This window comes from Lithobates pipiens, unplaced genomic scaffold, assembly GCF_037356315.1.
Source record: "Lithobates pipiens isolate NorthernLeopardFrog02 unplaced genomic scaffold, aLitPip1_a1.2 Scaffold_23, whole genome shotgun sequence".
Lineage (NCBI taxonomy): Eukaryota > Metazoa > Chordata > Amphibia > Anura > Ranidae > Lithobates > Lithobates pipiens.
This window is the reverse complement of record NW_027507785.1, coordinates 221,195,052-221,220,391: the sequence shown is the minus strand read 5'-3', so window position 1 is coordinate 221,220,391 and position 25,340 is coordinate 221,195,052. Positions and strand designations below refer to the sequence as shown.

The following is a 25,340-nucleotide window of genomic DNA, read 5'->3' as shown; positions in this document are numbered from 1 at the left end:
GTTGCACTTCAAACATTATTAAAATCACTGCTTATGAAAAAACTATATTTTTTAAAAACTTTCCCCATAACTGTGTCCATATACTTTTTATGGCAATAACATGCATATGTGACTTTAAAATTAGGACTTTTTATTTTTCTTGTTCATGTCCCATAGACTTTAATAGGGTTCACTAGAACTTTTTACCTGTTCAAGGTGTTCTAGTGTGAACTGAATCACAGGATGTTTGGCCCATCCCTAGTAAAAATGTGTTTGTCTAATTATTGATTTGCTACATGTCTGTTTCATTTTATAGGCAAGTGATTAAAGCAGAACTGTAGGCAGACCCATTTTTTATCCACTTTGCTATACATAGAAAAAACCTTAAAGCTGAATTTGAGACAAAGAGCTAAAAACAGAAATAAAATATGTATATGAGGGCTGTTTCACAGTCCTGTCAGGCAGCATAGCTGGGTAAATCAGGCACAGATTTTTTGAAACTCTTTAATTCACACGTTAATGCTATTTTTTTTTATTACTTCTGTAAAATGCTGAGCTAAGAACTCCTGAGCTGTGCAGCGGGAGCTGCATTTCCAGCTCCCCACTGTATCGTAACCATGTCTATGAATTGCTGCAGCATTGTGCCTTCAACTTCTGTTTTTTCTATTCCATTCACAAAGCCCGGTAGAAATGCAATCACTCTGCCCTCCCAGTCTTAAAGGGGTTGTAAAGGATTTTTTTTTTTAAAAATAACAATACTTGTCTCCACTGTGCAGCTCATTTTGCACAGAGTGGCCCCGAACCTGGTCTTCTGGGGTCCCTCGGCGGCTGTCTCGGTTCCCTCGGCTCCCAACTTCATGTGAGCTCCCTCGCATGATGTGGAGTGCTTGCGGGTGCGCTCCCGTGATACAGCCGGTGGCTATAGCCGCTCTCTGTATTACTCGGCCCTGCCCTCTGGCTCGCCACGTCATTGGATGTGATTGGCAGCAGCGAGAGCCAATGGCTGCGCTGCTTTCAATCCATCCACTGTAACCAATCAGCGGCCAGGCTGATCTGTGAAGAGGATGTTGGGGACAAGCGCGGGACATTCGAGGGGTCAGGTAAGTATAACGGGGGGCTGGGGGGGCCAGTATTGTCAGATGTTTTTTCACCTTAATGCATAGAATGCATTAAGGTGAAAAAACTTTTACCTTTACAACCCCTTTAATACTGTTTTACAGGGAATTAAAGGGCAGCTACCAGGTCACATTCAGGTCCTTAAGCTGCATTTAAAAAATCATTTATTCATGAATAATGAGCTCTATTAATTTTGTTATTATATTTACCTGGTGTTTATCTTTTTTTTGTAAATTCTTTTTATTGAATAAAAAAAAAATGGAAGTGTGTACAAAACAAAGACTGATGGGCATATCCATGCCAAGAGAACAAGCACAACATGCAACAACAAAGCATGTACAGTAAACAAAATAAAAATTAAATATTTGGCAACCAAAGCCTAAGGCAACCTTAGTAGGTACTACTGGCAGACATTAAGCAGACATCAGGGGAAGACTATCCTACAGTATACTGAGTTGATCAATATCAAATAATGAGAAGCAGGTCAGTGTGGCTCATTGGGCCAGTTCCATTGAAACAATTGTGTCTTTGGACTCCGTCCAAATGTCCTATACCCTAGATTTTTTTTTTTTTTTTTTTAGGATATCCTCTAGATTCATACTGTATGTAAATTTGTACAATGGCATAATTTTATTAACCACAGACTTCCAAAGTCGGGGCCTGTGGAGATTTCCATTTAAGGAATATAGACTTGCGAGCATAAAATAATAACAGGCCTATCAAAATTCTCATAGCCCTGGAGGTAGCCAGTAAATGAACTAGACCTAATATACAGATGTCAATAGTGAAGTATACCGAAATGGTAGTACTGGTTTTAATCTTTAAAGGCTAACTTCATCTTTTGCAGCATGTTACATGTTACACCCATATTTAGTGCATGCAGGTGTTCTCCTATGCAGACATTGTCACTTTTGAAATCAGAATAGCTGCGTGGGACTCCACCTGCACAGCTGCGTCATTCTGCCACCACATCTTGTAGTTCTGAGTGGAATACAAATGTGGTGATAATTGCACTGGTAGGCCATTGATACATCCTCCAACTCTCTAACTGAACACCCATACCTTACTATGGGCAGGGAGGTGGAGAAAGAGTCTACAGAAGTATGGAATTGCCCATAAACCCCTGAATGTGAGTGGAATGCTTTCCAGGCCCTTGTGAAAAAATAAAAATAAATGTACACATTTTTCTTGACAAAAAAAAATTAATTTATTTATTTATTTAAGTTGGGTTTAACCATTAAATGTATTCATAAAAATGAACTTAAATCTGCCATTAATTAGCTTCTAATTCCCTGCAAAATAGGGAGAAGGAAGGGGCAGTGCCACCCAATCAGGCTGTAATATGTAGTACTGTCAGACTAATACAATTTAAAACATTGGATTTCACTTACAAAAGGCACATTGAAGTGATCACAACTTCATTTTATATATTGCGCTCATTGAACAAACACTTTTCAAAGTGAACATTCAGTTTGGTAAATGTACATTCCTTACCTCTGTAATAAATTAACCTCATAAGTTTACCCATATTGATATAAAATACAAATAGTATAGAAGAGGCAAGCCTCTCCTACCTATGTAATAACAATGAGTTAATTAATTATCTGCATTACAGGTGGTGCAGATGGTGTTACTGCAACGAATACAGTATCAGGACTGATGGGACTGAAGGCAGACGGAACACCATGGCCTGCAGTTGGAAGAGGAAGTAGGACCACATATGGTGGTGTGTCTGGTAGGTGCTGCCCTTTATGTTCTGAACGCTTCCATAAAGGCTGTTGAAACCTCAGGGGGTCTGTGTTAGAAGCTCAGATGGCATGTTCACTGTAAGAGTCAATTCTCTGAGCTCAGTCCTGGTCAGTGCACTTGTAATCATTATGACAGATGGAACATATTGAGTGTGAAGAGTCTGATGTTGCCCTTTTCTTAATAGTGGAACCCAACAGTATAATACCAGAGCAAGGTCACCAGACGAGAGGCAATGTATGACCTTTTCCATTGAGACTTTTTTTTTTTCTGGCTGTTTCATTCTATATTTTAGACATCCTAGTTTTGAAAACTAAACAGAGAATATCAACAGACTGTTCTGCAGTGGAAATAAGGAACTGTTTTGAAATAACTTTAATAAAATCTAGCCGTGTTTCCCAAATGCTCAGCTCCCACCAATAAATCATGTTTTGTGAAGATAAACACAAGTAGCTAAATTATGATGTTGGGAACCCCTGTGCATAAATTAGATTCTGTATTGAAAGAAGGGGGGGGGGTTCTAGGATTGTGAAAGACCTGGGGTACCCCAGAGAACAGCAAGTTAAAGTATGATGCTGCGCTAATCGTTCTGCGCCAAATGGTGTTTGTGGCCACACTGACAGTGGGATTTGCTTAAAAAGGGTATAGTTAAATGGGATGCTGTATACAAAGCACACATATGACACAGTATCTGTTCTCACGAAATGTGCTTTAAAGAGACCCTGTCACCAGTTTGAGCTTTTTTACTTAGATGCTTTTATTAAAACCTGACGCATACTAGATGATACGTTTGATATTTTTTTTAATTACTAGCTATTTTATTTTATTTTTTATTTGCTAAATGAACAGAAATCTGACACTTCTAGGAATTTAGGATCCTACTATTTTCCAGCTCCCCCAGTAGCTGCCATTGCACATTCATTCTGTTTTCAATCTCTACACTATCATTATCAGTGTACAACCTGGCAGGGGGCCTCTCCAGAGCTGTATGCAAGCAGAGAAATTCAGGAGCTGAATCACACCTGAGGTACTGCTTGCAGCTCTCTAAAAAGCCACACACTGATAATAATAGTACAGAGGCTAAAAGCAGGAGTTTCTTGCTGATATTATAAATGAATGAATGAAGGTTTTTTTTTTTTTTTTACTGTGAGACTTTCCCCAGAACACCATCAGGGCCACATGATTAATTGTACCATTAAGGAGGTGCTCCAGCATGGTCAGCATGAGCTGTGACAGCTGTGAGAGGCATTAGAAGATACCAGGATTTGACACTCCAGGAAGTGTCAGATCACTATTTATTTAGCAAAACTAAAGAATAAAGGAAAAAAAGCAACTTGAAAAAATAGTTTTGTGTTTTAATAAAAAAAAAAAAGCTTGATCTGGTGACAAGGTCTTTTAACGACTGTGCTGCAGATAACAATTTCACAGACATACTGTATATGAAAGTTAGCACAATCATTTTCAAAAATGGAAACTCTTCCATTACATATACTGTACTTTTATGCACACAGAAAAAAATACATAGATAGAACACTTTGTCTGAGCATGCCTTAACAAATAAATGTCAATAACATAGTCAGGAACTACTTACTATTAGTAATAAGTGACTGTTAAGATAATTGACACTTCAGTCAGAAGTATATAATTGCCATTGACATGTAAGGATCAGAAGTATATAACGTACAGTGTGATATGTAACATGTATGTGTGTATGTAACATACAGTCCAGCATACAGAGTGCAACAGTTAAAAGGTAACATTGATAACATTCAACAGTAAAGCCCCATACACACTATCAGACTTTCTGATGATTTTTGTCTTCAGATTTACCAAAACCATGTAGTGCAAGGGCCTGCCTGGTTGCATACAAATTGAAACTGCTAAGGTTTGACTTTATATTATATGGTTTTGGTAAATCTGAAGGAAAAAATAAGCAGAAAATCTGATAGTGTGTATGGAGCTTAAGGGGGTGTCTACCATATCAAACAATGTTCTGAGTATTGCAGTCAGGAGAATGTGAATTACACAGTATGTTACATAATCCTGACTGCTGCACTCTATCTGTCCTGCTGTATGTTGCACATAGGGATCAGGGGTATTTTATACTGTACACAGCCCAGAGTACTGGAATTCAGGCAAAAACCCTCTCTCCAAAAAAATCTACCCTCCCTACCTACCTCAAGCCAGCCCAATCGGCAAAAACTCCCCCTGAAAAGAAATGCTCATCATTGGAAACCCACTGTACTGTAAGTTCCAGCTTCTGAAACATCACTGCCTCTTGTTGATCCCTCTAAAAGAAAAAAAACAAACAAAAAAGAAATTGATACTAATACACCCTAAAGAGTTAAATTACCAACATTTATTAAGCTATCAATAGCAAAGATAAACAACAAGCATATAAAAATCCCTAAATCCCCAATACTGACTCCATACATAAAAATCCCTCTACCACCATCCCTATACAAAGATGTAACCCATTCCCCAATAAGCCATATCTGTATAAAATGTTAGAAATAAACCACCCTCACAAAAGAGCAGAGGAATACATGATACAGTGGATGCTTACCACCCTCTCCTAACAGGGCCGGTGCTAGACTATTTTGCACCCTAGGCAAGACCAGCTACTTGCGCCCCCCCCCCCCAAAAAAAAAAAAAAAAAACATACCCTGCATGGCTTTGTGAAGTGTCATTTAATAATAGCACAACACACCCTTTGATCACAGATCCCAGTGTGTATTGTGTGACAATCTGTCAGTTTTAATTATTTCACTGTGAACACCAGGGCCAATTGCAAGTGCAACTGCTCAGCCTGGATTACGAGCATCATGGGCCTGGTGCTGAAGATTTTGGTGGGCTCTGGATTATGAAGCCCCTTGCCCTGAATTATACATTACATTTTTCTTTACAGGCCCGCCTTAACCATCACTTGTGCCTAGGCATGCCTTTCATCCCCACCCACTGCATCTGGGACCCCTTTCTTCATCATCTACTGTGCCTGCAGCCTCCCTTGCTTTACCACCCACTGCGCCCACAGCCCTCTTCCCTCACCACCCAACATACCTATAGCCCCCCTTGATTGCAGAAATACTACAGGAGAGGGTCAGAGACTGCCGACAGGGTACAGGAGAGGGTCAAAGACTGCAAAACGTGCTACAGGAGAGGGTCAGAGACTGCCGACAGAGTACAGGAGAGGGTCAGAGACTGCGGACAGGGTACAGGAGAGGGTCAGAGACTGCCAACAGGGTACAGAAGAGGGTCAGAGACTGCGGACAGGGTACAGAAGAGGGTCAGAGACTGCCGACAGGGTACAGAAGAGGGTCAGAGACTGCCGACAGGGTACAGAAGAGGGTCAGAGACTGCCGACAGGGTACAGGAGAGGGGCAGGGACTGCCGACAGGGTACAGGAGAGGGTCAGGGACTGCGGACAGGGTACAGGAGAGGGTCAGGGACTGCGGACAGGGTACAGGAGAGGGTCAGGGACTGCGGACAGGGTACAGGAGAGGGTCAGAGACTGCCGACAGGGTACAGGAGAGGGTCAGGGACTGCGGACAGGGTACAGGAGAGGGTCAGGGACTGCGGACAGGGTACAGGAGAGGGTCAGAGACTGCCGACAGGGTACAGGAGAGGGTCAGAGACTGCCGACAGGGTACAGGAGAGGGTCAGAGACTGCCGACAGGGTACAGAAGAGGGTCAGGGACTGCGGACAGGGTACAGGAGAGGGTCAGGGACTGCGGACAGGGTACAGGAGAGGGTCAGAGACTGACGACAGGGTACAGAAGAGGGTCAGAGACTGGGGACATAGTACAAGCGTTTCCTAGGCTAGCAGTGACCAGTGTGGAAAAACATTGATCACTGCAATATGTGTAAACAGGAGTTTACAAGATATAACAATGTGCCAAAAAAACAAAAAAAACTAACAGTAATTTCTCAAGCACAGGAGGACAGTAAATGGTTAACAGGTCTGAGACGCTCCCAGCCTGACCAACCTAATTCCTTCAAAGATAAATAAAAGGTCAAACAAATCATGGATGGACACATATAGCTATAGAAACAGCAGTCATTGCAGGTCTTGCAGAAGTCTAATCAGCATTCTCCTGTCCTGTGTTCAGTGTAAATAAATAAAACCACAGATAAGTAGCTTGAGAAGACAAGGGGAAGTCATCCCGATCAGTGTGATCTCTGCATATCCTAAACACAGCACAGGAGAAGGAGAACACTGATACGTTTCTGCAGCCAGCATTGGGACAAGTTTTATCTCATACCTTCCCCATGCTCAGGTATGTCGGGTCCTCTCCATCCCTCCCTGCTCTGACCAACATCTTCTGGTCAAATGTGGCGGGCTGGACAATACGATTGGCTAAGGAGTTAGTGGGAGGCGGAGCAACTCAGCAGTCACGCCCTCCCAATCAGAAGAGGAGCGCTATTGGCTCCCTGCCTTGCTACACAGACGTCCCTCTCCCTCCAGCATTGTGAAATCCTGGGAGGGAGAGGGGAGAAGCTGCACACCACAGCGCTCGGCTACCACCCTCCCGCCGCACTGAACTCCTTGCTCTCCGGGTCCCCTGTCAGTGGCTCTGCCGGGAGCTTGGGGGTGGGAGAAGAGGAAGAAAGGGGAGGCAAGGGTCGGCTGCGCCCCTAGGCGGCAGTGCGCCCTAGGCGGCTGCCTAATCCGCCTAGTGGGTGCACCGGCCCTGTCTCCTAATATTTGACACCCCCAGTCTAACACCTATATAATCCCCCACAATCCACTTATAATGCGAGCAGAATCTGTACAATTTCAGAGGGCAGCAGCGTAGCTCCAAACCATGGATATCAATCAACGCTATTGCTTTCCAAAATGACCCGGGAAACAGTAATTTAAAGCCAAACAGTCAGTCGTCCGTCAAGAGATATCTCCAGCTGGAAAAGAGACAGTTCCTTCTATAGGAGAACAGGCAAAAAAATGCTATATAGAATGTTCTTTTTCTCTTGATAATCCTCTGTTGTAAGATGAAAGACTTATTGTATGTATTACCAACATAAATTTCTTTTAGTACAATCAGACTGAATGAAATTGAAAAACAGGCACTGCATGGTTATACTGACTCATCACGATTTTTGCCATAGTAGGGACAATGACTGCTGCTCTCATCCTGGTAACCATATGCCAAGGTTCCCACAACTTGTAGGTATATCCTCTAAGCAATATTCAAACGGACAAAATATTCTTGGTTACTTACTGGATTTTGACCTCACAGATTTTCCCAGTCCAAAAAGAGGGATTTATATTGCCTATCTGTGTCATATGGCATTAGATCCTTGATCAACAAGTTGTCAGTCCGCAAAAATTATATAAATGCTTATCACAAATCCACTGCCAGCTGAAGTGCCTGTATTTAGTATTTCAACAAATGTTTCTCCAGGGTCATTTAATGCTGTTCAACCCAGTAAACTCATATCACATGGCCAAGATCATCCTCCTCCAGCAAGTCAGTGATTGTGTTATCAAATAATTTTAACCCAAAGACACATAAAAACCTGACTGTGACTCTTTAAATTTTACTCTACATCAAAAAATATATTTAAGAATTATAAAGGAGCATGCATAAAATAGAATAATTTATTAACGGAAAATAAATCATATAATTTAACATTAAAAAAGCTTGGCCAAGAACTTTGGTTAAAAGTAAAACGTCACCCTCCTGCTCTCTTAAAGTCTCACTAAACCCACATCATTAAAAACTATCAATAAGTGCTGTATAACATGCTGTTCATACTCACTCAGTCACTATGGGATTCATGTTCTGTCTTCTGAAAAAAAAATGGGCTGATCCTGCTGTTCTCTACCTCCCCCTTCTGTCAAAGTCCCTGATTCAGCTAAGGATTTTGCAGAGCAGTATTGGCAGCTCTGTACACGCTCAGTTTTCAGTGAGTTTCTATTCTGAGCATTTCCTCCCTATCACATCTGAGCAGCCCATGTGACTATAGAGTCACACTTGTGGGTGTATACACAGTGGTAAATGACAGCCCACCCCCTCCCTCCTCCTCCATGCCCACTAACCAGCTAAACAAAATGGGGCTGAATATTGCATCTAGATTGATGGAGGCTTCACCTCTCATCTTATTCTAAGACACAAGCTGGAGGGGCAGGACACAGCCTGTGACTGGCAGATATCTGCCCACCTCCCGTTATTTCAAAAAATTACAGTATATTTGTATGACCATTTAAAACAGTTTATTGATATTAGTTATTTATTTTTACTGTGTATCCCAAAGGCTGTGTTTTTTTAGAACATGTGACCAGCAGCAAAGGACTAGAAGCTCCTTCTGCTTATGTTTCCCTGCAGACAGGCTGGGAAAGAGCTGGGTCATGTGACAGCTGAATATCGATTAGCAAAAAGTTACTTCGTTTTTTTTTTTTTAATTATTAAAATAGTTACAGTGCCATCATCCACATACAGAAAGAGAAGGGATAATGTAAATTAAACAGTGTGTGTTTAGTATCACTTTTAGTATTCACCTATGGAAACTAGCAATCATCGTTACTGCTCACTCAAAAACCGAGTCCTAAAAAAGAATTGTTTGGTCTCTAAACTGCGAATGCAGGAGGGGGTGGTAATCAAGAATGTGTCCACCACACTGCAATCCATTGAAATTTACCACAATATAACACAGTATAATACCATATAACAACTAACTCTCCCTACACAGGCTGTCAGCTCTGCTTAAATGACTCCTAATACATACTGACAAGTGTCTCTTGGTTGATGCTGCTGGGGAGTGTGGGGATTGGTGCATAACAAAGCCCTCATTATTGGCCTTTGTAACTCTAAAAAGTCACACACAGCATTATGGGTATGAAGATTTGGGCTTGGCCAATTTCTACATTAATTTGCCAGGACCACAATTTTGAACCCACGGTATCCCCCACAAACCCACATTCGTGGCAAACGCAAACTTTAATCTTAGTAAAGACTTAAACAGAAATAAAACCTGACAGAAGTTGTACGTTTCTCCACCCTATCCAAAGCTAAATTATATTTGGCTGGAGTTGACCTCAAATAACTCGATTACACACATAAACTATTAGTTAAAGTTGAACTAGAGGTAAACTTCTTAACATGCCAGTGGCCATATATGGGAACTGTTTTACCTATTGGTGGATTTGTATTTCTGTTCAGCACTGTTATGCCGCGTACACATGACCAGTTTTTCCTTCAGAATAAACTCTGAAGGTTTTTCTGATGGAGTTCCGCTGAAACTTACTTGCGTACACCCAATCACACCAATCGTTTAGATCGCGGTGACATACAACACGTATGACGGGACTATAAAAAGGAAGTTCAATAGCCATTAGCCAATAGCTGCCCTTGAGTCGTTTTTGGTCTGTCGGAATAGCATACAGACGGGTTCCCCGATAGGAATTGTTTCTGTCTGAAAGATTTAAAACATGTTCTATTTCTAGGTCCGTCAGAATTTTCAAAAGAAAAAGTCCACTGAAGCCCACACACGACAGGAATATCCAATGGAATGATTCAGTCAGACCTTTTCTGCCGGAAAGTCCGACCGTGTGTATGCGGCATAGGGAGGATCACACCACTTTTTCTATTATAGTCAAGGGAAATACTGGTGTTAGTCCCCCAAACCCAGCATGCTGATTGGATAGTGCTGGAACAGAAGCAGACAGATGAAGTTTCAGCTTTATGCTTTTATGAGCATGCTCCATTTCATGCAGCACACTCTATGGCTACCAGTGCTGCCCGTCCCTCTCCCAGCCTGAGTGCTGCTGTACAGGTCATTGTAAGAAACTGGTACCAATTTAAAAGTAGATTTTTACACTAGTTTTTTTTTAATAGAAATAAATTAATAAATGAAATGATTTACATAGGACCTTAAACACATTCATTTTACTATTTTACCGAAGTGAAAAGTCTTCTGTCTACAATTTCCTAGACGCATCTACTTTCAGAAAGATCCAAATCCTTTAAGGCATTTGTGAGGTTACCTGCAAAAAAGGTTAACTGTTGGTAATTCAGAGTTAAAGACTGTAGATTACATCTTTTCACAGTCATTAGGTCATTATGCATTTCTTTGCAGTAGATTTTCTTGTGTGATTTGAGTCCACAAAACAGGCACTGTTGGGAAGAGGTTTGGGAAGCTCTGCTTTTGGACTTTTTATGGCTGGAATCGTTTCATGCTTTTGTGATCAGAGCAAAATTTGCTATTTACAGTGCGTAGAATCAACTGCTAACATCTTTTTAACTGCCTTGTGTATTTACATAAAATTATGCTGTAATTCTGGGGACAGATTTGGCTTTCCTTTGCAAGCATACTTAAAAACCTTTTAGTTTATGTTAATTATTCATGAAAAAAAAAAGGGAAAATGTAAAAAAAAAAAAAAAAACAATTTCTCTTTAAAACCATCAACATTTCTCCTTAAAAAAATGCAAATAATTATACAATTCTCAACACATTTTCCTTTTTGTCCTAAATAAACATGTATTATTTTCTTTCATTTTAAATAATAGGCCTAAATTCAGTCCTAACTCTAGGCTATAACCCTAGCTTTAACAAACAGTAACTAATATCAATCCTAGCTCTAATAAATAATGATTAAGGCAGGGGTGGCCAACCCGCGGCTCTCGAGCCACATGCGCTCTTTGATCGGTTTCCTGCGGCTCTTGCGTTCAGGCTGGTTCAGTGACAGGCAGCCCGAGTCTCTGCACTCCTCCGCTCCTCCCACACATCATCAGCCAATCAGCATGTAGTGTCCCCAGCCCGCCACATTTGAATACATAGGCGCTGGAGTGAGGCTGAAGGGGGGCAGAGGAAGGAGAAACACGCTGTATCTGAAGCCGATGAGATACAAAAAGGTATGACCACAAGTGTGCAGGTTACTGATCTGTCCTCCCTCTGTCTTGCTCTGTACTTTTTTTTTTTAATAACTGTTTCACCTGAACACTGATAAGATCTGCTCAGCACATTCTCTGTCTGTTGATAGTGTGACACACGGCTGGCTGTTAACCATTTCAGCTTCTTTTCACTTATTTATCCAGAGCTCTGTGTGTGCTGCATGCTTTCTGTGATGTTTTTTTGGAAGAATTTACTGCTAGTTCAGGCTAGAAGACCCATTAACTGTTTATTGTTATCCTGACCAGTTCACTGTTTGTAAGACAATTTGTATTTTGGAAATTAGATGGGCTGCTGTCTTCTGTCACATGGATGTACTTTCAAAGGAAGATAACTTTCTTTATGAAAATGACTGGCCTGTGATCTTTGTAGTGTTAAAACAGTGTGTGCAGTGTGTGTGTGAAAGTATGTGTGTATGAGGAAGGGATGGGGTGATGTTCATGTGTGCCCATGCGTATGATGTGGCTCTTTGCGGTAACTCGGTAAAAAAGGTGGCTCTTGGTCTTCATCTGGTTGGCCACCCCTGGATTAAGGCATAAAAAAAAAAAAAAAATAACATCTAATGCCCTGTTCACACGGTCGGACTTTCGAATGGAAAATGTGTGATCGGATCTTGTTGTCGGAAAATCCGACCATGTGTGGGCTCCATCTGACTTTTTCTGTCAGATTTTCCGACGCACAGTGTTTGAGAGCAAGATCTAAAATTTTCTGACAACAAAATCTGATCACATAAATTCCAATCGTGTGTAGACAATTCTGATGGACAAAGTGACGCACAACCTCAGAATAAAAGAGACAAAAGCTATTGGCTACTGGCCCGTTTATAGTCCCGACATACATGTTTGAAGTCACCTCGTTCAGAACAATTGGATTTTCCAACAACTTTGTGCGACCATGTGTATGCAACACAAGTTTCGGTCAAAATCCGTCTAAAAAAAATCAGACAGATTTTGTGGTCGAAATGTCCAACCGTGTGTACAGGGCATTACAGTGTACCACGCTCTTCTCTCTGTTAGAGAAAGTAGAAGAAGATAGACCTTGGGAGAAAGCGGTGTATTTAGCACAATACCTCTCTGGACAGTTAGAGAAATTTGAAGCAACTGTGATTGGCTGATGGAAAAATCTGTGGCCACGAGGCGTTTAATAACAGCCCAATCCCAAGTTGCAAAGCATACTTGTGAACACTGCTCTAGGCTAAGCTTGTGCTTGGCTATGGCTATTGGGTGGTATTGTAGGCTACCAAGGGTCTAGCTCCAATTGCATTACTTGACTAGGCTAAGAACACAACTACGCTCAATCTTCCACCATATAAAAGGTATTATTGCACTTAAAGCGGAGCTCCACCCTAAAGTGGAGCTTCCGCTCATTACAGTACAGGTATCTACACCCACTTCCGGCATAGATATCTGCAGAAGCTACGCTCCTTTCCGCAGAATCTACGCCCCTTTCTGAAGGTCCCCCGCTGTCTGCTGGGAAACACACGGATCCCAGAGACAGCGGGGACCATCCTTATTGCGCAGCGCGATTCGCGCATGTGCAGTAGGGAAATGGGAAATGAAGCCGCAAGGCTCCACTTCCTGATTCCCATACCCAATATGGCGGCGGCAGCACCCGAGAGATCGGCTTCGGGTGCCGAAATCGCGGGCGCGCTGGGCGGGTAAGTGTCATTATTTTAAAAGTCAGCAGCTGCAGTATTTGTAGCTGCTGGCTTTAAAAAAAAAAAAAAAAAACAGCGGACTCCCGCTTTAAAACTACATAGTCCCACCAGTATCTTATTCCCTGGCTGTGTACTTTTAAGTGCAACACATTTTTTGCATTGCCTGAGTCCCAGGGCAGGGCAGGGTGGAAGCAGAGGAGAAGCATCCTTAGGCAACCTAAAGTGTTGCTAAACCCAGGACCCCCTGCATTCACTATATTTGGTCTCCCACAGTACACAGAACAATAAACTGCTAAATACCTTTTCTCATCAACAATATATAGTAGTCTTATGACTTCTATCAGTATTTGGTTAAAGCTTGTAGGAGGAGTTTTTGTTCTGCACTGACTGTCCTATCAGGATGCAGGACCCCTGACCCTCTATCTGGACAGTGCTGATTGGCCCTCTGCTGATCACATGCACCCTCCAAAGAAAAAAAAACTCTCTAGCAACACACACCAAACTGAGCATGCGCAGCCTGTCCCCTGGCTCTGTATTATCAGGATATCAGGATATCATATTATATTGGGGACATTAAAAGGAGGAGAGGATAAGGATCCAAACAGCAGTTTTACACAATGCAGATGATTAACATCTTAAGTTCCACATTGAGTATAACAAGCATGCTTTACTGCATATACAGACTGGTTTTACAGTTGGGGGTTTAGTAACACTTTAAGGCATTTAATCTAAAGCTTTATTAGGAATGCAAAAAATTAAGTTTGTGCTCAGATACGCATTTTTAGAGGGTAATCAGCACTGGCAGCCGCTATATTTTGCATGTTACAAATTTAGAGAAGAGAATAGAGATGAATATAGAGAATAACTGTGCTTCTGGATAAATACAGATTGTAGGCTATGTTTTTACTAGCCATCATGGTAAAATATCAGTCAGGGTCAGCTCTATCGATAGGCTATATATTGCCAGCGCTTTAGTTCCCAAGATGTCTACCACTATTGTATATATTTGACAGGGTCACTTGGCACAATGATAGTAGATTACTATGACACTGCTCCCTAGAGGTTATTGATTTTCAGATCTGCGCAAGAAACACATTTCTGGTAGTCTCTAATAGTTGGGTGAAATATGCTTTTGATGACTGCACTAAAAAATCATTTTTTCTCAAAATGGGTCTTTAATATTTGTTATGTATGTTACTGTGAAACTGTCATTTTGCATGAACAGCCACCATATGTATTATAACTTTTATTGGTGGCCTTGTACTTAGTGCTGTCATGGTAACAGACTCTGGTAAGCAGTAATGTCAAGGTATTGACATTACTAAGTGGATATCATTATAAAAAAAATCAATTTCTTGTATTATCTGGTAAACTGCTTTAGCTACCAGGCTGAAAATACTGTGTATTTTCAGGTAATGAAGCTTAAATAAAGCAATTATTGTGGTGGTTATGATGAAAGTGATTGAAATTTAAATACACAAATGCCCTAAATAGCTGTTCTTGGAATGTATGTATTTTTCCCTATTAGTCTTTTTTTTTTCCACAAGACTCCAGTGCCTACCACACCGACGATAGAAAGTAGAAGGTCAGTAAATGTAATGTGCATTAAAAAAATGAATATCAAACCCACGTGAATACAATACAACGTTGTAAACTTTATCATTTATAACCATATTCTTGTATTTAAAATATATATATATATAAATATATATATAAATATATATATATATATATATATATATATATATATATATATATATCGGAAGAAGGGCACGTACAGGCAGATTAACGTACCTGTACATTGTCCTATAAGAAGTGGTTTGTGGGCACATGCCACAACCTTCGTGAGTGTGATTGTGGGTCCCATGGACTTGATGTTTGCCGGGATACCCATGATCGTCTCGCGAAGAGGAAGAACGGGGAAATGCTGATGTAAACAAGCATTTCCCCGTTCTGCCTAGTGACAGGACACTGATCACAGTTCCCTGTAATCAGGAGCGGTGATCAGTGTCGTATCACACATAGCCACTCCCCCTAAAGTTAGAATCACTCCCTAGGACACACGTAACCCCTACAGCGCCCCTAGTGGTTAACCCATTCACTGCCAGTTATATTTACACAGTAATCAATGCATTTTTAATCACACTGATCACTGTATAAATGTGAATGGTGCCAAAATAGTGCCACAAGTGTCCAATCTGTCCGCCATAAAGTCACAGTCTTGATAAAAATTGCTAATCACTGCCACTACTAGTAAAAAAAAATATATTAATAAAAATGGCATAAAACTATCCCCTATTTTGTAGACACTAAAACTTTTGAACAAACCAATCAATAAATGTTTATTGTGATTTTTTTTTACCAAAAATATGTAGATGAGTACATATTGGCCTAAACTGAGGAAAAACATTTTTTTTATATATTTTTGGGGAATATTTATTATAGCAAAAAGTTTTTCAAAATTGCCGCTATTTTTGTTGTTTATAGCGCAAAAAATAAAAACTTCAGAGGTGATAAAATACCACCAAAAGAAAGCTCTATTTGTGGGGAGAAAAGGTTGTCAATTTTGTTTGCGAGCCATGTCGCACGACCGCGCAATTGTCAGTTAAAGCGACACAGCGCCGAATCGTAATAAAACTATATGGTCTTTGCCAGTCAAATGGTCCAGGGCTTAAGTGGTTAATTTTGTTCAAAGTTATTGTGAGGATTCCTCCTTTTGAGTCTCTGCAAAATTCACGAAGTGTGGCATTTACCACATTACATCTATTTACATTCTTATTAAAGAAACCCTTGCGTGAAAATAAAGGTCTGCTTACCTTTTGGCCCCCACTCTCTGTATTAAAATACAAACTCCTCATTCAGGAGAGTGCATAAAAAGTCAGAATGTAAGGCAAGTATTTAGTTTTTTGCATTTTTCAGCCAACAGGAGCCTTAAATTACATTATCGCAGAATGTCTGCACACTGGGAACCAATTACTAACTCTCAGCGCAGGCACATCTGCAGCTTATGAGAAGAAGAAAAAAATATTCCATCTGTGCTTAACTTTTAAGGTATACTGCAGAAGTATACTGAAAGTTTTCATCCTGGCAGGAGTTCTCCTTTAAACCCACAGATGAGACTTTATAGGGTGTCCCGAGGATGTTATAACATTTTTGCTGGAATCTTATAACCTTGCCAGTTTTGCTTGTTTTAAGATTGACTTTCTTAGGTTTTAAATAGAAATAAAAAATAGATGAGGGATCGGATAGTGTAAAATTCAGAAAGGCAATGAACACTGAATTTCTAATTTTAGTTTACCAAAAGACGTTACATTCAGACTTCAAATACCTCCAAGAAAATGCTCCAAGGCCTGTGGTTTCACATTTTCTTTCAAGTAATTCTTTAATCTGTGTGGAAAAGATGTAAAATCTTTCTGATAGTTGAAGCTGTATGCTGTGCACATGGAGCAGGATAAAAATAATCATAACAGCAAGCATATGAAATTATTTAGCACTTGTTCTTGGGAGCAAATCTATGTTAGGCAATAATTAGGGATATATGAGTCAAATGTCATTCTTGTCAGGGCCGGATTATGTGCATCATGGGCCTGGTGCTGAGGATTTTGAAGGGCCATTTTTATGGTCAATAAATAAAATTAAACACCATTTTTTTTTATTATAACAAATTATGTATTTTAAACAAACTGCTCATTCTCACTGTATGTGCAAGAGAACGTGTTTGAATTAGCTCAAATTTTACATTTATACACTTTTTTCAATTATTTGTTGCAATCTTTTATTGTTTACATTGTTATTTTTGTTTTTTATGAAATTTTTTACAATTGAATGTTTTTCTTTCCACAGTGCTTTGGGGTGGGGGGGGGGGGGGCAGTGGATGGAGTCAGTAGAGTAGTGGACGGTGTCAGCATTTTTTTAAATATTTTTATTTCATTTTTTTTATTATTTTTTACAATTTCATTTTTTATTTTTTTCAAAATGCATTTGGGGCTGAGTTTGGCAGTGGGTGGCATCAGTAGGGCAATGGCAGTGCCCAAATGGTCAGTGCAACCCTGCTGGGCCTATATTAAAGTAGGGGCTTGGAGCTGCAGCTCCAATAGCCCCTACGTTCATCTGGCCCTGATTCTTGTCAATGATTAAAAAATTATTGAAAGTACTATAACTATGTTAATGTATTTTTAAAAATTTTAGAATGCCTCAACCTTTCTCCATTTTTTATGCCACGTACACACACGATTGGAATTTTGGTCGGAAAAAGCTCTGCTGGTTTGCCTCAAGCGGGATTTTGCTCAAGCTGTCTCGCATACACGCGGTCACACCAAATTCCGACCATCAAGAACGTGGTGACAGACAACACATAGGATGCGACTAGAAAAAGGAAGTTCAATACCCAATAGCTAATAGCTTCCATCTGGTAGTTGAATCTGAGCATGCGTGAGTTTTTGCGCGTCGGAATTGCATACACCTGAATGCATTTTCGGATAGGAACTTTTTCCGACTGAAAAATTAAGAACATGCTCTCAATCGTTTGCTGGCCGAAATTCAGCCAGCAAAAGTCCAATGGAGCATACACATGATCGCATTTTCCAACCAAAAGCTCTCATCTGTCTTTTGCTGGCCGAATTTCTGATAGTGTGTACGGGTCATTAAGCTTATGTAGTAAAGTGCAATGATAACACATAGACATTTTTGGGGTTTTGTAAATGATAGGACTGATTGTTTTCTGCATTTCTTGGGGAAAAAATGGATAGCTCATTTTTGAGTCTGAAAACTATACTTTATTTGACACAGAGATTTTCCAGTATTGGACATTTTTTTTTTTAAGCGTTTTTGTCCTGTTTTTTTTGTGCTCACACAACACCCAAGGCCCCTGGGTGTGAACTCTAAGCAGACACAAATTCATGCAGTTATGCATTTATTAACCACTTCAGCCTTGGAACCCCACTTTACCCCCTCTTAATGACAATTGCATGCTGTACCCAAATAAAATTGATGTCCTTTTTTCCCACAAATAGAGCTTTCTTTTGGTGGTATTTGATTACCTCTGCGTTGTTTCTTTTTTTGCGCTATAAACAAAAAAGGGCTAACATTTTGAAAAAAAAAACAATATTTTTTACTTTCTGCTATAAAATATATCCAATAAAATAAAAAAATATAATTTCTTCATCAATTTAAGCCAATATGTATTCAGCTACATAAATTTAGTAAAAAAAAAAAAAAAAAAAATAGTTGTATATTGATTGGTTTGCACAAAAGTTATAGTATCTACAAATGATGTGATATTGGTATGGATTTTTTATTTTTTTACTAGTAATGGCGGCGATTAGCATTTTTACCAGGACTGTAACATTGCAGCAGACAAATAGGACACCTAACTGACATTTTTTACACCTTTTTGGGGACCAGTGACACTAATACAGTGATCAGTGCTAAAAAAAATATGCAGTTACTGTGATAATGACACTGGCAGGGAAGGGGTCAACATCAGGGGTGATCAATGGGTTAAATGTGTGCCTAGCTGGTTCTTACTGTGTGGGGGTTGCTATGACTGGGTGAAGACACAGATTGGTGTTCACCACATCTCCATTCTTCTCCCCTGTCAGAACTGCGATCTGCCTTCTTTACATAGGCAGATCGCCATTCTGCCTCCCCTGGGAATGATCGCGGGTGACCCGTGGACATCGGGTCCGGCGGACCCACTGATTGTCATCTCCTGTGTCCAATCAGCACACGATTGTGCCTACAGCTATTGCATGAAATGATGTGCAAAAGAGCCGACCTGGCGCAGTAAATATGCGGTAGGCAGTCAGCAAGTGATTAATACATAATTTATGTTCACACTGTTCTGCACGACTTCTGACTTTATCCTGTGACTTCATATCCAACTCCCATGCAACTTCAATGACCGGGATCTGACTTTGAGTCTGGTATGGATCTTGAGGGGGAACCCCACGCCACAATTTAAAGAAAAAATATAATGTAGGGTCCCCCCAAAAAACAATACCAGACACTTACCTGAACATGCAGCCCGGCAGGTCCGGGAAACAGTGGACAAGCGAGCGCCCATGTTGATGGGGACAAGGGCCTCTCCCCAACAACCCTGGACAGTGATTGTGGGGGCCTGCAGGCAGAGGGCTTATCGGAATCGGCCGTTCACTCCCCCCCCTTTCCTGACCTGTCAGGCTGCATGCTCAGAGAAAGGTCTGATATGAGTTTTGGGGAGACCTCACACTGCTTTTTTACTTTTTTTGGCATGGGTTTTCCCCTCAAAATCCATACTAGATATGGTCTTGGGGGAACCCCATGCCACTTTCTTTTACAGTTTGGCATGGGGTTCCCCCTGATGATCCTCTGAGCACAAATTGCATGCAACAAGTCGGATCAGTTAAGATAATGATCTGACTTGGATGGGACCTACATTCAAATCAATGGACTAAAATTGTGCCCCAGTCAGACCAAAGTAGTGCAGGAACCTTTTTCAAGGTTGGGCCGACACTAGTCGGACCAGTTAAGACGGCTCTCATAAGAAACCATTGATTTTGACATGTCATGCTATCTGTGCTCTGGAAGTGAGAGCACATGTTGGACCAGTGTAAACAGGCCCTTAATGTATTTTCTGTAATGCAACTAACATAAGTACCTGAATTTAACTTGGTATCAGCCTTTTGCAATCCCCGGTATAGCAGTGTAAAAATAGTAAGGTCTGAAACACCCCAAACTTTATGGAGAGAATGAAGGCGTTGTAATGAACACAGTGCCCATACCTCCCAACTGTCCCTGATTTTGAGGGACTGTCCCTCATTTTGAGCAAAGTTTCTCTGTCCTCCTCATTTGTCCCTCATTTTGGTTTGATCTATAAAGTTGTATATAAAGTGCACTATTTATCGTTTAAGAAGTGATTCCCAGTGCTTTTATTCAATTTCTAAATTGCTGCATTTATACATTTCAAAAGCTAGTATAAAGGAATATTAGTGGTAAAAAAAGCACCTGTAGGTTTACCCAATCTTTTTTTTTGCATAATTCTCTTTTAAGGGGGCGTGGCAAGGGCTGTGTGGCATGCGTCTTCATACTTTTGCTAATAGGTGTCCCTCATTCCCATCTCGTTTCCAGTCCCATCTCAAAAAGTTGGGAGGTATGAAATCCCCCAACTTAAGTTGTACCTGTTTACCCTAATCTATTCTTCTGTACAGCTATTCAAAGTGCAGAATGTATGTATACAGCTTGTCTTGAGTTTCAGAAAGCAGAGAGCAAGGAGCTGAACTTACACTCTGCAGAGCTCAGGGAATGCTGATTGGAGGAAAGGGACATACTTGCACAGCACACAGGAACAGAGCTAAGCCCATGCACTGGAGCTCCCTCGACTGTCACCTTTTTACCTCTTGGTGTCAGAAAAACTTGTCAGAAATGGCTCGTACAGATAGCAGAACAAGGTAGCAGACAGAAATTACACTTAGTGGTCTAGATTGAGACAAATACACATTATAAAGGTTTATGCATTGTTTATATTTCATGTCACAGGTTTACAATCATTTTAAGCAGCCATGTTTAAGCCTGCTTAAGACACATCTGATGAAAAGCAAAGTCATTCGATATAATGCAGAGACGGTACCAACAATACTTAGCCCAGAGTCTTCAAAAATGTCTCATGTCATAAATAGCGAAGTTGCAAACAGTTTTGAGAAGAGTTTGTGGAATACCCATTTGTCAGATTTAGGCAGAGTTCCCAACTTTCGGCAGTATTTTTTACTGGCAAAACATGGAAAATTTACTGGTGGAGCACAGTTTTTACTGGCAACCTGAGAAATTATAGAACTCATATTGAAAACTAACACAGATTTTAAAAACTGTCAGTAAATTTACTGGCGGTTGGCAACCCTGGACTTATGCCGCGTCCACGCGATAGGAATTTCGGCCAGCAAAGGACCGATAAGAGCTTTTCGACGGAAAATGCGACTGTGTGTATGCTCCATCAGAATTTTGCTGGCCGAATTCCTGCCAGCAAAAATTTAATAGCATGTTCTCAATTTTCCCGATGGAAAAACTTTCTATCCGAAATTCCGATTGTATATATGCAATTCTGACGTGCAAAAACTCACACATTCTTAGATTCAACTACAAGATGGAAGCTATTGGCTACTAGGTATTGAATTTCCTTTTTCTAGTCCCGTCGTACGTGTTGGGAAAACCATCAGAGATTTTTCCAACGAGAATTCCGAGCATTAGGGTATAAACTTAATTTGACCTAACTTGAACTTCCTGAACCACATATTTTATAATTCCTGATGTAATGGAGTTACCATCATGAAAAGTTGTTACACATTTATAAAGTACAGTGATGTGCTTAACAAATGTGCATTGCATTCTGCTTAGTTTGGGACCCTGAAGCAAGCAAATTGCCATCCACAACAAAGAAAACAGTAAAGTTAGGGGCAGAGAACCTGGTCAAATAAAGAAGCAACTGCTTAATAGCAGTCTTTCCTCCAATCAGTGCTAACCAGAACTCTGAGCCCTTGTACACACGGTCGGAGAATCCGTCGGAATGTGTCCTATCGGACCGTGTTGTCGGATAATCCGACTGTGTGTGGTATGCATCGGACTGATTCCGTCGGAATATCCGTCGGACCCAATTTTCCAACTTGTTGGAAATATTTTCCGACCAACTGGTTCGATCGGACATACTCCGATCATGTGTAGAGAATTTTGATCGGACCAAGTGCCACGCATGCTCAGATCAAATTCCTACATCAAAGCTATTGGCTACTAGCCTGAACATAGTCCCATCGTAACGAAATTACGTCATCACGTTCTGAATGATCAGATTTTTCAACAACTTAGTCCGACCGTGTGTATGCAACAGTTTCGGACAAAATCCAACGGACAAAATCCGACGGATTTGGTTGGCAGAATGTCCGACCGTGTGTACAGGGGCTGAGAGGTAGCATAGTCCAAACCATAGCCTTTATTTTATAAATGGCTCGTAAAATGAAAGCTCAATTTTGGGTAAATGTTAATTTGTCCAGCAGATGTAAATGCTATAAATAGTGGTCTACATTTCACTGTTTATGTTTTTGTTAACTGCATATGTTCATTAGTGTATGTCTAGATTTGCATACTCTAATAACATTTACAAACTGTTTTTCTGTGGTGTTCTGAAATGTAGTGCTTGGTAACAGGATAAAAAATACTAGTTTTTCCAATTGTACTTCATCACTTTGAAGGTTTATTTATTACATCTAGAATAAAGAAATCTTTTTTTTTTTGTCTTTTAAATTTCTGCTTTGTAATAAAAACTCTGACGTTTGTGGCACACACATAATCCTTTATTTGCCCCACTGTGTAGTGGAGTAATTATTTATTATTTATTTTTCCTCTGCTATGATTTTTTTTTCCCCTTTACATTGTTCAATATATCTTGACATGGTGTCATCAGTAGTCAGTGTAGAAGAGATCAGAACCCTAATAATAGATTTTTGACAGTTCGTTCCCCTTACCTGTCCAAGATATGTCATGACTGCTCATGAGTGCTTCATAGCAACAAAGGAAACAGAAGGAAAATGCCAATTCCTAAGTTTGAGGTAGAGACCTTCTCTGGTCTGACATTTCAGCAGAAAAGTGGTTTATGAGATGCATAATTTTTCATCAGGGACCCAGCTGCCATCTTCATAGAGGCTTTCACTTCCGTAAATGACAAGGCAAGGTCAAAGGTGCATTGCTTAATTCAAGGTTATTTTATATGTAGTGCCTTTAAAAATGATGTACTCATCTAAGCAATAAGTGCTACCAAAGGTCCACAATCCGGAGAAATGAAACAAACATGTTTTTCTCTTTCAAATAATAATTTACAGTATTAGTAGTTAACCCCTTTATATGAGAAGCTCATAGAAATAGCACAAAGAACTATATTTTTTAAATCTATTTTGCTTCATTCAATTTTTTAGCTTTTTGTTTCATCATATTTTGCATTCATATTTAAAGGGACACTATAATTTTTTTTTTTTTTTTTTAGTTTAGAAATGTATAAACAAATGTATTATATAATTTTTATTATTTTTTTAATATTTATTTTAAAAATAAGCTTTTTTTTTAGGGTATACTGTATATGATGCTGATTTAGCAAAAAGTGCTATCAGACTGAAACTAAAACTGTTGTCTGATATACCTGCTGGCTGGAAAAGGAACGTATGAAATATTCACTTACTGTACACTATACATCTCCTTTGATTTTGCAGTATTGTATGTAAAGGGAATGTATAGTTTATTTATAGATATATTTGTTTTTTTGTGTAAAATATCTGTTTGATCCTGACTTCTCAGATCCTCCTCTTCTTCCACTGTCCCCCAATATAGCTCCTGGTAGTACAAAAGCTAGGGGAAAAGCTGCACATGCTCAGTTTGGTGTGTCTTGCTAAAGTGTTTTTTTTTTCTTGGGAAAGTGCATGTAATTAACAGAGGGCCAATCTGCACTGTCCAGACAGAGGGTCAGGGGCCCTGCATCCTCATAGGACAATCATAGGAGAATTAAATCTCCTCCTACAAGCTTTAACCAGACACTGATAGAAGTCACAAGACTGCTATATACTGCTGCTGAAAAAAGGTATTTAGCAGTTTATACTTATTAAAACGATTGCATTTCCATGTTCTGTGTACTGTGTGAGACCAGATATAGTGAATGCAGGGTCCTGGGTTTAGGAACACTTTAAGTCAGAAATGGACCAGAAGAGTCACAAATCAATTGGTTCTACTTAAAGGATCTTATTGAGAGTACTAATGCTTAACCAATACCAGATCTCAAGTTTATGATGGTTAGTAAGATGAGGTAATACAATTAGTTAACAAAGTATGGTAGTGCTAAAGGACTAGTTGTAAATGCATTATGTTTGATTTAGAACAGCTTCAATTTCAAGTCCAGTTATGCCCCATACACAAAAAGTTTGATTGGATTATGTTGTCAGAAAATCCGATCATGTGTGGGCTCTATCTGACTTTTTCTGTCAGAATTTCCGACAGCCACTTTATGCAATTCAGTTTTCTCCCCATTCATTTGAATAGGCTGAAATCGCCCTGGATTGCACAAAAAGTAGTGTACTACTTTTCAAAAATGCACTGCCAGATGTACCATCCAATCTAGTGCAGGAAAAAACATTGTGTTTGTGATCTGTGTTTGGGGTGTCATTAGAATTATATACACCCACAGCAGATCACATACCCAGTCCAATTTGAATGCAGGGCAGATAACGTGCATGGAGCTTGGGTCTCCCACACCACAGTCTGGTGTGAATGAGCCCTAAGGGCTAGTATATATGAAGGGAATCCCTGTCTGTTCAGATTACAAATAGAACAAGGCAGCTGGAACCTGGAATTTACTGTCAATTTAAACGGGTTTTTCTTTGTAAATGTCTGTTCTTCTGAAGTAAGTTGTATACATTGTGCACCACTTCACAAGTAGACTCAGGCTATCCCCAGGCATGTTATATAAGGGAATTGTGCATTTTTAATGTTGCCCCATTGACTTCAGTTGGGGTTCGGTCAGTGGCGGCCTGTCCATAGAGGGCCTATGGTCACCACCCCCCCCCCATTCATGCGTTAAGCCCCCTGATCTATATATCAGAGTGCTGGACTATGGATTTCAATGAGTGGAGTGTTTTTTTTTTAAGCATGTGATTAGAGCCACAGGCTCTAATAAGCTACAAAAAAGGGTGAGCTCAGGGTGCACAGCACTGCGCTCCAAGCCCACCAAGTTGTGGGACAATAGCAAATTAATGTTCACCATTTTTACAATAAAGTTCCTCCCCACCAATCAGGAGGCAGATGAGACCTGGTTCTCAATTGGTCAAAACATTAGGCGATCCTATTGGATGCCTAGCGCATTGGTGGAAGAGAGAGGAGACACACGGTTGGGGAAGCTGCTGGAAGAGTGGACATCGGAGCCGCTGCCTGCACCCCGCCACACACACAG

General features: G+C 40.3%; 1 protein-coding gene across 1 annotated transcript in view; it reads left to right on the top strand.

Moving 5' to 3' along the window:
- DPYD (dihydropyrimidine dehydrogenase) overlaps positions 1-25,340 on the top strand; it is a 2,051,548-nt gene that overhangs the window by 1,582,454 nt on the left and 443,754 nt on the right. Inside the window, exon 18 of the mRNA XM_077452870.1 lies at positions 2,711-2,830. Within this exon, the coding sequence (XP_077308996.1) occupies positions 2,711-2,830 (120 nt within the window). The remainder of the gene's footprint in view (positions 1-2,710; positions 2,831-25,340) is intronic.